The 12,884-nt window shown below is 42.8% G+C and overlaps 1 protein-coding gene across 2 annotated transcripts in view; it reads left to right on the top strand.

Annotated features, from left to right (window-relative positions):
- Nucleotides 1–6,889, top strand: part of PRKCQ (protein kinase C theta) — a 55,544-nt gene extending 48,655 nt beyond the window's left edge. Inside the window, exons 16-19 of one of the 2 annotated variants that reach the window (XM_040062933.2) lie at nucleotides 107–245; nucleotides 3,471–3,659; nucleotides 4,201–4,329; nucleotides 4,951–6,889. In XM_040062933.2, the coding sequence (XP_039918867.1) occupies nucleotides 107–245; nucleotides 3,471–3,659; nucleotides 4,201–4,329; nucleotides 4,951–5,106 (613 nt within the window). In that variant the 3' untranslated portion in view covers nucleotides 5,107–6,889. The remainder of the gene's footprint in view (nucleotides 1–106; nucleotides 246–3,470; nucleotides 3,660–4,200; nucleotides 4,330–4,950) is intronic. The other variant, XM_040062932.2, reaches the window with a different exon arrangement.
- The last annotated feature ends 5,995 nt before the right edge of the window (nucleotides 6,890–12,884 follow it).

Here is a 12,884-nt window from a genome sequence, read left to right as displayed (position 1 = left end):
TAGGCACTACACAGAGACAGAGGACAAGTGTAATAAGTGTAACCTGCTAAAATAACTTGTGTTCTTTACACTTCGAAGAACAGAGATTTCTTCTCTTCCTGCACAGAGACTTGAAGCTGGACAATGTCCTCCTGGACCATGAGGGGCACATCAAAATTGCTGACTTTGGGATGTGCAAGGAGAACATGTTTGGAGATGCGAAGACAAGCACTTTCTGTGGGACTCCTGACTATATTGCTCCTGAGGTAGGTGTGGTGTTACTCTGGTTTTTCTGAGTTTCTTTATTAGCCTTTTGATTTTCATAAATGGAGTCAGATCTTTTAGTTACTGTAGAATATTAGAGCAGTTTTTCTACCTTTCCCACAGAAGTAATATAAACAAATCTTTTGTTTTTCATTCTTTGTCCTTTGTTTGCATATTTCTAACCTGAAAACAATTGTAACTGACAATTCGTCTGGCCACTGAGGCTGAGGGGTAGAAACCCCAAAAAGCCAATCTTCTGCAAGACCCACAAATGTATAAAAGTAAAAGAATAAACAAAGGGGTCTCTTCTCTCCGCTCTTTCAGCTGGGAGCTGGATCAGAGGAACCTCTGCGAAAATCTCTTGTCTGCTTGTGATTTCTTTGTGTGTCTCGGTGACAGTGTGGGGCACGGGGGTCGGCAAGTGCTGTGGGACAGGAAACATCTTAAACGTGCCTGTTGTGCAGTGGTGGAGGTTACAAAGAGTAATAACCTGGTTTGGAGCAGATCTGGGCCAGAAACTGGATTTCAGCATGGTTCAGAGTCTGTGTTGCTGTTTGGCACTGCTTCTTTTTGTGGCTAATTCATTTTTTGGTGCAAGTGGAGCTTGGCTTAAACCGAGAAAGAGAATGCTTGCTGGAAATCCTTTTTGGGCCATGGTAGAAGGAATTCCAAGGGGTCCTGCAATTGAGGGACAGACAGCATGAGGAGTGCTGACAGTGCCCTTTCCTTTATTTCATTCAAATTTTAACCAGGCAGAAACCTGTGGGGTTTTTTGTTTTAGTTTTTTTGTTGTTGGTTGGTTGGTTGGTTTTTGGTTTTGTTTTTGGGGTTTTTGTTTTTGGTTTTGTTTTGTTTTGTTTTCCCCTAGAAAATTTAGGTGTTTTGAACTAGATCCCTCCAGAAAAGAGAAAGTTTCCTTAACTTGATGACTGCACACCATGATAGATCTTACTGTGGAGAGGCTTTGACTAATTACGTGGCCAAAGAAAATATTTCTTATTTGAGAGAAAAACCTACAAGTCATCCATGCATCATGTCTGACATCAGTCTGAAATCCATTTATTTACCTTTCAAGATCCCATTTCGTAATTTTAGTGTTTTCATGATGGATATTGGAATTTTCCAAAGAGCTGTCAAAGCCTTTAGGGGATTTTTTCCCCTCTACTATAATTCATTGGTCCTTCACTGTGCACTGAGGGCTCGATTCTGGCCGAGGTTACACCACAGGTGGCTCAAGGGTCTCTTTGAATCAATTGGGTTTGTATTGCCTAAGAATGGGTGTAAGTGTGCTCTGCAATCAAGCTGCAATTGTCTTTTATTCCACTTCAGTATGCTTTTATTTAAGAAAAATAAAGCTATTTTTTGCTAAAATAAAAAAAAAAACCAAACAAACAAAAAAAAACCAAACCACCAAGTGTTGATCCATTATCTGTGATTTTATTTTACAGAAAAGAGAAAAACTGAAATAGCTCAGAGTTTTATTTCTGTACCATGTTTATTTTAGGGACCCAATGAGTGCATATAAAACATTTTACCTCTAAATTGAAAGCACTTCTAGATTTTATGGATCACCTCTATCACCTCTTCTGCCACAGGCAGGAGTGCTGGACTCTGTCAGTATTTCACTGCAGCTGCTATCACTGTAATTTGTTACAGACCCAGCACCTTTGCCACAGCCATGCAAATAAGGGAGGTTTGGGTCAGTAGACAAACAGCTTTTTTTTCATTTCAAAAAATACCTGACCAAAAAAAAAAAAAAAAAAAAAAAAATCTGCAATTAAATTGCTGAGTTTATTATTTCCTGCAATTAAATTGCTGAGTTTTGTGTGTTTTTTTTTTTTTGTTTTTTTTTTTTTTCCCAGAGAATTTCAACAAAATAAACCTTTTTTCTTTCTGAATGTCATAAATTTCCAGATACTTTAAATTAAAAGGTTTAAAAATTATCTTTATTTAAAAGATAAAGCCTTATAAAAATAAATTCTCTTTTCAGAAGAAAATGTTGGGATGATTTTGTTTGTAAGTGATCAAGAAAAAATATATTAAGTGGTCATGCTGATTTTTTTTTTTTTTTTTTTTTGTCTCTGAGTTGGAACTCATTGTATATATTGCATCATATATTCAAATCTCTTTTTTGTCCTTTTGGCATCTCCTCTTTTGGAGACACACGTAGTATAGAGCATCCCATTGCAACCAAGATGTGGGCTCAAGAGTAGAGATTGTGCCTCAGAATTAAAGTTTCCCCTCTACAGCTCTAAAATTCTGATAAGAATCCTACACACCATAGTCATCATGTGAACCTGTAGATGTCTGCAATGTAAAAATCTATATGTGAGCAAATTTTGGAGGCTCTTTGAGAACTAAAGGAGACAAACAAAGTTTGTATTTTACAGCAGATAGATATTTATCTGGATGTTTAAAACTGGGCAAATTCCCTTCCTTGGCTGTAAAAGGAGCTAGTGATAGCTGGTTCAGCTCTAGATATCTCCACAACAGATATTTAAAGGCAGGTGAGATCAATTTGTCTTTTCCAGAGAGGAAATTTGAGAACTTGGTGATGCTCCTTTAGACCCTGGGGAGGGCGTAACTCCAGCTGGATGTCACTTTATAGGTGACCCTGAAAGGCACAAGCCAAGGGACTGACTGAGGACAAATTCCCATTCCTCCATCTCAAACCCAGTTGGTCTCAAAAGGACAGATCAGCAACCCCTTTTGTGTTCTCCCTCGAGAATATTTTGCTGGGGTAGAGTCACACTGTTTTAAGTGACTGATAGTCCTAAAGCACCTTTATGCTGCCACATTTGTAGTTCTAAAACTCAGCTGGAGTCACTGGATTCAATCCCAAAATACTCATACCTGACCATTTGTCTCCTTGAACTTCACAAGCCTGATTTGAACCCTTGGAGAGCAGGATAAAGATGACTTGTCTCATCTTTTATATTTGAGATCTCTCTGGTAGCCAAGGATTTGTTCAAGTAACTTAAGAGTTACACGTAGCAGTTTGTCTGTAGTACCAGGGACTGTTTTGGCACTCAGGTGTGGCTGTGCCTCGTTGCTCCAGGAGCCACAGGCCCTGCACCACTGGCAGATTTCTGGCTCCTGCTGCAGGCGAGCACCCCTGATAGCCCACTCTGCACAGCAGCTGTTGCAAGGTCTGGCCACTCTCCTAAAGTTTAAAAACTCATGTCAGACATTTTACTTCTGCCTTTGTGGCTCCTCTTCCTGGGCAGATACTGCTGGGGCAGAAATACAACACCTCTGTCGACTGGTGGTCCTTTGGTGTCCTCCTGTATGAGATGCTCATTGGCCAATCCCCTTTCCATGGCCAAGATGAAGAGGAGCTTTTCCAGTCCATCCGTATGGATAACCCCTTCTACCCTCGCTGGCTGGACAAGGATGCAAAGGACATTTTGGTGAAGGTAAGAATCACCACCCATCGAATTAAAGTCTTTCTGCCAGCATTACTGTCAACAGTTTGTTTCTCTTCAGCTGTTGTAGAGAGGAACAGATTTAGTTTAATCACTGTCTTTCCTGTGGGCATCAAACCACACCTCTCCCATAAGCAGATTTGTGTGTCTTCCTTCTCCTGATTTGTGATAGTGGCTCCTCACAGACACCAGCAGAGATCAGTTTCTTTGCAGAGCAGTCCCTAAGGTGCAAGGCTCATTAACTCCTGGAAAAAATACTTCAAACTAAGGGTTACATCAGACTGAGGTGTTGAACATCTCTGCTTGGGGCACATGCTGCCATCTTTCTGCCCAAACAGCCTGTATGTCTGTCAGGATTAGAGATAGTAATCATCTTTATACCAATCAGTAAACTTCCTTGTTTAGGAAAAAAATCCCACCATTTCCTCCATTATGGCCTCTTCTCATTGCACCGACTGATAATTACACATTCCACCCTGCTTTATGCCTGTATTATCATCAGAGGATTTAACCTATGGAATCAACATTCCAGCTTTTTGTAAGAGAGCCTGAGAGGAGACTGGGAGCAAGAGGGAACATCCGCCAGCACGCCTTTTTCCGGGAAATCAACTGGGAAGCTTTAGAAGAGAGAAGGATGGAGCCTCCTTTCAAACCGAGAGTGGTAAGGATGGATCTTCTTTCAGTTCCACCCATCTCAGGTCTTCTAAACTGTGCGTTTCTACTGTTACCTGTCCTGATCCTCACAATTCTGCTTTGTGGTGGCTGCAAGCCCAGGTCTGGCACGCCCACACCATAAATCACTCATCTCATTCTCAGTCACTGCAGCAGGGTAACACCTTCCCTTCACCATGTATCTGCAGCCTATTCTGAAAGGATTCTCTTTCATTGCACTGCAGAAGGTAACACAGTTCAGGAACCAGGTGTTTGGCTAAATCAAAATAATTCTGACTATTAATAACGGTCTCATTAAATTATGAAATTCCTATTATTAACAGTAATAGAATTTAATTTGGCAAACATATCATACTTTCATTTTACAGTCTTCCACAACTGCTATACAATTGGTGAGTTTGGTCTGCCATGTTACAAAGCTGTAACATCCCTGCCTGGCAGAATTCCTGGATCACAGGTTCAGTGCCTCCTTTGTAGTGTTTGTATTTACTGTCTCCCAACTAAAAGTTCAGCTGAGCCTACAGGAAGCTACCTGATAGGACCAATACCATGGTAATAAAGATCTGACTATTAGTGGTTTGACTTTTTTTTTTTTTTCTTTTTCTTGAAGAAATCTCCGAGTGACTGTAGCAACTTCGACAAGGAATTCCTAAATGAAAAACCCAGACTGTCCTGTGCTGACAGAGCACTGATTAACAGCATGGACCAAAATATGTTCAGCAACTTCTCTTTTGTGAACCCTAAAATGGAGAAAATATTTTCCTGAGACCTGCCTTACTGAAGGAATTCTCTGTAATGATTTGAGTAGCACTTCGTCAACTGAAGACTGTGCACGGTTATTTTTATCAAGAACCCTCCAGAAAGAAAGCATCTCAGTGAAAGTTTTGTACCTTGCCTGGAGGCTTCTGACTTATTCCAGTCCATAGCAGATGCCAGCCCACTCTTCACTGATGATAAAGTTTCTTTGTGGTATCTTTTGGTCTCTCTTCTCTCTCTTCCCAATGTTCTCGAAGTTGAGAGCATCTGAAAATGAGGAGGTGCCAAAAGCTGTTCCCCACTACTTGTACACACAGCCAACAGGTTTCTCTGTAAGGAAAATTAAGTATATTTGAGCTTCTGGTGATGTTAGTGCCCATTTCTGCAGCTCTGACCCAGACCCACCTTCTTCTGAAGGAAAAGTGGTTTGCTCAAAACCTGAGGGTATCAGGGAAGACTCAGGTTGGATGCTTTGGTAACCTTCACTGGTACACGTGCAGAGTTGCCAAAATGTGCACAGCTTTGAAGAAGAAAGCTGCTCCCTACACCCTTTAAAAATGCTGTTCACGGGTGCTAGGACTCAATTTTTCTCCATGGGACAAAGAGACTTTTTTTCAGGTGCCCATTTCACCATCTGCACATCTCAATGGATCACTACCAAAGGAAGTGCCAAGATTGGTACAGGAAAACAGAGTTTTACACTTAGTGCTTGAGCAGGAAGGATGGGAAGTTGAAGAATGCTTTGAGAACCCTGTTCTAAAGCTTTAAGTGTCTTCTCACACACCAGACTCAGGGCAAGATCTCGATGGGATTTTCTGACGTTTTAACCTGAAACCACATGAGAAAAATGCAACTTTTCCTCAAACCATTGCTTAAGCATTGTAAAAGTGGCCTTCCAGTCACAGAATTGGGGTATTTCACTTGAAAGGTACTAACTGGTCTTGAAAAGGCTGATTTGCTTTCTGTTTCTCTAAATGATGTCCCAGTTCTTTGGCACAGGTCAACGAGCTGCACACGATGGGCACAGGGCAGGAGGCACATCAGGTGAGGGTGGCCCTTACCTCCACCTTGTGACATTTTGCTGTGTGTTCTATCCCTTTGCAGTCTGTGGGAATGTAGGTGGGTTTAAAAAAACAAAACAAAACTTTTCTGTCATCCTTTCATCATGGGATCCTTTTAAATAAAGTTTCACTCTTTTCTGAGGTTGGAGATTTGTAAAACCACCCAGTTAGTGTTTGTCACTGAGATACCCGTGAAAAACTAGGTCAAAATCAAGTCAGAGCCTAAAAAGATTTTGTAACAACTTAGGCTTAGGCAGTCACTCAAGTGGTGTTGAGATCTATCTGGAGAACATGCATGTGGAGCTTTGTTGCATCAACCTCCAGTCCATGGAGAAGAAAAGCTCTAGAAGGTGAGTTATCCCAAAATCAGGTTCCCTTCAGAGGTGCTTTCCTCGTTCTGCTGGTCCAGGCTGTCAATTTGGACCTCCCAACAGGATGAATGCAGCCTTGCAGGCAGTGCTGGGATATCACTGGCAGTGTCTGCAGGCACAGAACCCAGCAGGAGCAAGGGCTAAAGTGCCTAAAGTCAACAAGAGAGCAGAACACCCTGAGAAAGGTTTCAGTCCAGTGACTCTGATGGAATCCTTGTTTGTGCTGTATGAAATGCAGGAGGGGGCATCAGTGCTCGCAGTTTGTGAAGCTGGTCATCGTGTTTATTTACAATGGTTAACATGAATTTTTTAAATGCCAGTTTAAATGCTGTTTGTACAGTTTAATAAAATGTTGTGTATAATTGGGAAATGGGCACTGAAGTGATTAAATAGAGACAAAGAACAGAGGTGCTTAGAAAAGCCATTAAAATGGCTCTGTGCTGTCTGGGGAACATTCCCCAGGGGGATTTTGACCCATAAATACATGGCAGCAGCAAGTACTTGAACAACTGTAACTACTCCACAGGGCAATATCTAAACCAAGGCTTTAGTGCTGTTCAAAGGTATCCAGGAAGGGAGTGAAATGTTCTTTTTTACTGCCAGAAGGTGACACAGCTCTGGTATCTCAGAGGGGTTGCAGAGGAAATGTGCAGAGGTTGTTATTAACAGAGGGTGACTTAGGACATCTTCCTTTGACACCCAAATGAGACTGGGTCAGCCAAGTCCTGTGAGGGCCTGAGTGTGTCCCTGACTCTGACGGAGTCTGGCCAGCCTGATCCAGACTGGGGATTGCATTTCTAAGTGTTTCAGTGTCCCTGAAGGACTGTTAGGGATGTTCTCTTTGCAGCAGCACAGCAATTTGGCCTTGACACCAATGCAGGGACGACCCAAGAACATGGGCTAGGGGGGGTTCTGGTTCACCTCTTGTGATTAAGTCACTGAAGAGAAACAGGTTTTAACACCTCTCTGATCAGAAGGCTCTCTGCACTCAACTGTGGTCCTATAGCACCACAAGTAAGCATGACTTGTGAAGGAACTCGTTGAGTAATTGCTAGAGCAGGTACAGCATTAGGATTAGTGTGAAGCTTTTGATGCAAACCACAAGAAGCACCACCTGCTTCTCACTGCAAGGCATCTTCAACTTGAAAACCCAATAAACCCATTGAGAGTGGGGGCAGGGAGGTGGGGGGGAGGTGGGTACGAGCCACCACAAACGTGCTCGCTGTGTGTCCCAGCTGTGCCTGTGGGGTGTGAAGAGTGACGTGGGAAGCAGCAAACGCTTTCCTGTGGTGACAGTGATTGGGAGATAACAGCCAGGGAGGGCTGAAAGCCAAACACCTACACAGAAATGAGCAGGAGCCCAGGTACCCGCAGAGATGCTCCTTTGCCTTTGCTGAACCTGGCACCTCCATTCCCATCTTATTTCTCTTTCTTTCTCTCCCCTCCTCCATGAAATGTTCATTTTATGGCATAGTAGGTGGAACTTGACAGGTTTGGTTATTCGTTTGCCAAAGGCTCAATCTTCTTCTAGAGCCCTGTGGGATCACATCACTACTGCAGGACCATGGTACCAGCAAACATCAGGGTCTGACCTCCAGCACCACCTGCTTCAGCTCAAGATTTGGGAGTCCCCAGCACCCAAGTGCTCCTTCCTCAGTCTTGCTGCCTCACTTTATCGGAATTCATACATTCACCTGTAAATGACAAGCCCTGATTTCAGCACTCCTGCAAAGACTTCCAAGAGGAGGTGGGTTGGTCTCACAGCTCCTCAGCATTCAGGGGAGAAAACCAAGCTCTGTCCTGCACCTCACCATGCCCCTTGCAGTCTGTGCTGAAAGGAAAGACAACTTTGCCCAGTTGTTACAAGACACTCCTGTAGCGCAGAGGTGTCACCAAAAGTCCTGGCAGTTGAAACGCTCCTCCCTTGGTAATTATATTTGTACCTTAGATATCTAAAACCCACATTAGAGATCCCAGCTGGGACCTAACCTGCTCCCTCACTCCAGGGATGCCACATCACCTGCAGCCATCAGATCACCATCAGTGTGTGACTCAGTGTGTCTTGCGGTGTGCAGGCAGCAAAGGTCTCTGTGCAGAGCTCAGGAAGCTTTTCTACCTTCCTTGCTAACACAGAAATTTTATCTCTGGCACCTCACAGAGCTGGTGAAATACAGGAAATAAGTGTATTTTTGGCTCTTCTGTAACTGTCACTGGCTGCAGCCCAGTGACTATACCCACTGTAGCGGGGTCCATTCCACTGTTAGTAACAGGCACTTTGGAGCCCTTTATCTTCCACATCAGCTCACTGTTTACAGAGAAAGAATTGAAAAATAGATGACATGTGAAACAAAGGAAAAAACAGGATCGAGGTGTGGAAGGTGAAGCAAGCCAGAAAAGGCAAGTAGGGAGGAAAAGAAGGATACAGGTTGGTGTAATGTTATGTAACACTCCCCTTCATCCATTAGCTTCAGTTAGAGCTCTGCTGTTTTCCTTCAAAGCCATCGGTACCATCCTAGAGTTGTTTTTGTAGCCAAAGCATAGAAATTTTGGAGATTTCAGAGGATGGGACAGCCTGAAACCACAATGGCTCTGATCTGGCCTCCCAGGTAGCACAGAGCTGCCACTCCTGCTCTGACATCTCCCCTAGAAATCCAAATATTTCTGCTTTGAATCTGGATTCAGGTCCCAATTCAAGTATTTTAATTAGGCTGTCTATAGCAGAGGAATGAAGTTTAGCTGCTTGCTTTTCTGTCAGGTAGCATCTCTGAGACACCTTGGGTTGTCCTGGAGGACTTTTGCTAAATATGGGTCTGTCCTACAACCTGTGACTTCTCCCACAGCCCTATTTCCCCAAAATACCCCCAAGAGCCAAGGACACCTCTCTGTAAGCAGCAGAATCAGGCCTGGAGCTCACGGTCCAGCAGGCACCTGCACTCAAACAGTCAAGTCTTGTAAGAAAGAACATGAAAAATTAGTTATCAACATGTTTTCTGCAGTTGCCAAAGAAACTTCATGAAGGAAATGCTCCATCCTCCTGGTACATCCTCATTAAGGGCGACCAGAGGGCACTGCATTCCCATTTTCACTGGCAAGCATATTCCCTTCTCCCATATGAAGGCAGTGATAATGAGAGGGACACCAAGCTCAGTAGTTGTGGTGTTTTGAGAACTGTCTTTGTTCTTGAAGGGAAACACTTTTAAGCTAAAAGAAGATAGATGGAATCAGAGATAAAGAATTTTTTTTTTGTTTTGTTTTGTTTTTTTTTTTTTTTTTTGTTTGTTTGTTTTTTGTTTTTTGTTTTTTGTTTTTTCCCTCGGAGGGCAGTAAGGCACTGGCACAGGGTGCCCAGAGAAGCTGTGGCTGCCCCTGGATCCCTGGAAGTGTTCAAGATCGGGTTGGATGGGACTTGGAGCAACCTGGGATAGTGGAAGGTGTCCCTGCCCGTGGCAGGGGGTGGAATGAGATGGGCTTTTTCCAATCAAAACCATTCTGTGATCCAGTCACAGGAGATATGTTGTAGGAGATGCCCAGTTATGATTAAGCTCAAGGGCATCAGCTCTTTCTTATTCTGAATTTTCACGTGTTGAATTAAAAAAACAAACAAAAAACCCAAACAAAACCAAAACAAAAAAAAAAAAAAAAAAAAACAAACACAAAACAAACCAAACAAACCAAACAAACAAACCTCTTAATCTCTGTTCCAAGAGTCAGCTGGATTCTGCCTGTCTGGGACCCAACCATCACCCAACTCATGCTGCTCCTCTGCCTAAACAAAAATCTGCCAGTGCACAGCAGCTGGGGAGGTGAACTATTATTTTAATAATCACCTAGAGGAAAACATGCTGCTTGAGTGGAGAGAAAATAAAAATTAAGTATCACATTTAATTTATGATGTGGCCTTTTATTTTAAAGGAACATAAACTGAAAATATTCAGACATCAAAAGAGGAATCTCAGCTTTCACTTCTAAATTCTATTTTATTATTGTTGTTAGCCTCCCAGTCGCAAAGGAAATGAGTTCTTCGGTAATCATTTCCATTTAATTTTCAGCTCCCTTCTGTTGATAGCATCGTGTGTAACCTTTTTTCTAACTGTTACTTTAAATTGTGTATTTTCATATTCCATTCAGCTGGTGGAAAAAGAAAAATCTGTTCTAAAAAAGCCATTTTATCTCTGCTGTACATGAGCTCAGCAGGATAATGTGATATCTCAGTGAGCATATTTATTTTAAGTTATTGGTATTTTCCACCAGGGTGAAATTGTTCAAGATATAACCTCTCATTGCCTCCCCTCTTCCTGCTCATAAAATATCATGGGGCCAAAGCAGTGGAGAAAAAGGGACAAAATAGCAATACTCATTGAAAAGGAACAATAATCCACCCAGCAAATCAACTCAGTTCTGGTCATTCTGGGCAGAATGAAAGGAGTGAAAAAACATGACAAAACGGGGTAAATGGAGCACACAATCATCCTAGGGATAATAAATCCCTGGGCACAGTGGCATTTTTGAGATAGTGAGGAAGAGGTCAGCAGTGACACCAAGCGACCTTTCTTGTAAAGATGTTAAAGCTTAATAATGTGGTTTGGTTCTTCAGGAGATCCAGTGATGCTGGAATTCAGATGGGAAGAGGAATGCTAGTTTTCCCTTTCGTGCTGGGCTGTCTCTACACCAAATCACAGACTTGTTTCTTTTACTTTGGGTGTACTGGAAAGAAAGGAATAAATAGAAAGCCTCCACAATAGACCACAGCAGCTTTGGCTGAAAAACAGGCAAAAGCAGGGTTTGAACCTTCTGAAAGGAGAGCTAAGTGCCTTAATATTTCAATTAAATACCTTGTTGAGAATCAGCAACACTTTCAGAGACTTATGTGGAATAACCACTGAAGAGAAACAGCTGTGACAGCTCAAGCCACTGCTTTTAGCAGCATCAATCCCCTTGCACCACTTCCCATGTTCCAAATGGAGGGTCTCCAATGGAGCTCTGGGGAACCGTGATGTGGTTCTTTATCAGCACAGGAGCATACGGCGGATTAAGATCTCGTGCTCCCAAAGCCTTTCAAAATTTTAAGTGTAGACATAGCTGAGAAGGTGACAAGGAAAATTCAAGGCTGGGGCTGCAGAGGCCCACTGCAGGAGAAAACGTGCACTTTTTTCTTGGCATAAAGAAGTGATAAAGACTTGTTGCTGTGGAGTCACTCTCTGAAATGCACATTTCTTCCTTGCCATCGGTGCTCAGCCAAACACTGATATTGAAGAGTGGTGAAACTGTGACCAAGCTCTTCAATTTCAGAAGAAATAACTCAGCACTCTGGTGAAGGCAGCTTTCCATGACTTACCACAGGCGTAGCTCAGTGTCCCTGGCACAACGCCTGATCTCCACTAGGGAATCAGCCCCAAACATCTGCCTGTTCATTTGATTTGAGATTTTGCGCTTCTTCTGCTGCTAGAGAGGAGAGGTCTGGGAAGTGCTTTTATTTGAGTGTGGCTCTGCAAACGACATAAACATTGCTTTTTGTGGTCAGGATCCCTTTTCTTCACTGTCTGTAGACCTGAGTTGGATTTTAAGCTTGGAATCTATTTTCCATGATAGGACAAGCCTTATTTTTTCATCTGACTTTAGCTATAGGGATCATGGAATCATAGGATTGTTTAGATTGAAAAAGACCTCTAATGCCATGGATTTCAGCCATTAATCCAACACTGCCAGGAACTCCAAGGGTCTAGCTCAACAAGACAGGGAATTTTCCCACAGGATCAGTAGAGGCACGTGGAGAGGAAGGCTGATCCCATCCCAAACAATAAACAAGTCCAGTGAAACACTCTCCAGCTGCCTGTAAGACCAACACCGGGACGGAGCCAATATTGTGTCTGTGACACATTTGCAGCTCAGGTAACATTAAAGTGCTGTAGAAATCAAGTCTGTGATTTATACCTGCACCAGAGTGTGTGTAGTGTAGGTGTTTGTACCTGACTAAGCACAACCTCAGCTCCCTCTACAGTCACTAAGGACTAATTGTTACTGTCAGAGAAACTTATAACCCTCTTAGAGCCTGCCCCTGGAGTGCTAAGTGTTTATTACCTTGATAGCAAGCACCAAAAATGCTGTGAAGTAAACCCAGGTGTGATCTCCGTGATATCCTGGCTAAGATCCTGGTGATAATGCCAACAGGCTGAAGATATTATCCTGACCTCTCTCTTCCTAGACATGCCATCTCCAAATAAGGAGAAATCAGCCCATGCTAAAGTGACCTCATCCAAAAAATTCAGTGTTATTATTCCAGATTTACGCCACTGTAAAATATTCCAGTTGTCTCCTGAGTCCTTGACAATGGCAGGGCAGCAATGGGCTGAGACCTC

The sequence above is a fragment of the Hirundo rustica genome, chromosome 4, assembly GCF_015227805.2.
Source record: "Hirundo rustica isolate bHirRus1 chromosome 4, bHirRus1.pri.v3, whole genome shotgun sequence".
Taxonomy (NCBI): Eukaryota; Metazoa; Chordata; class Aves; order Passeriformes; family Hirundinidae; genus Hirundo; species Hirundo rustica.
Note: the sequence above shows the minus strand (reverse complement) of the source record. Positions and strands in the feature narration are given on the sequence as shown.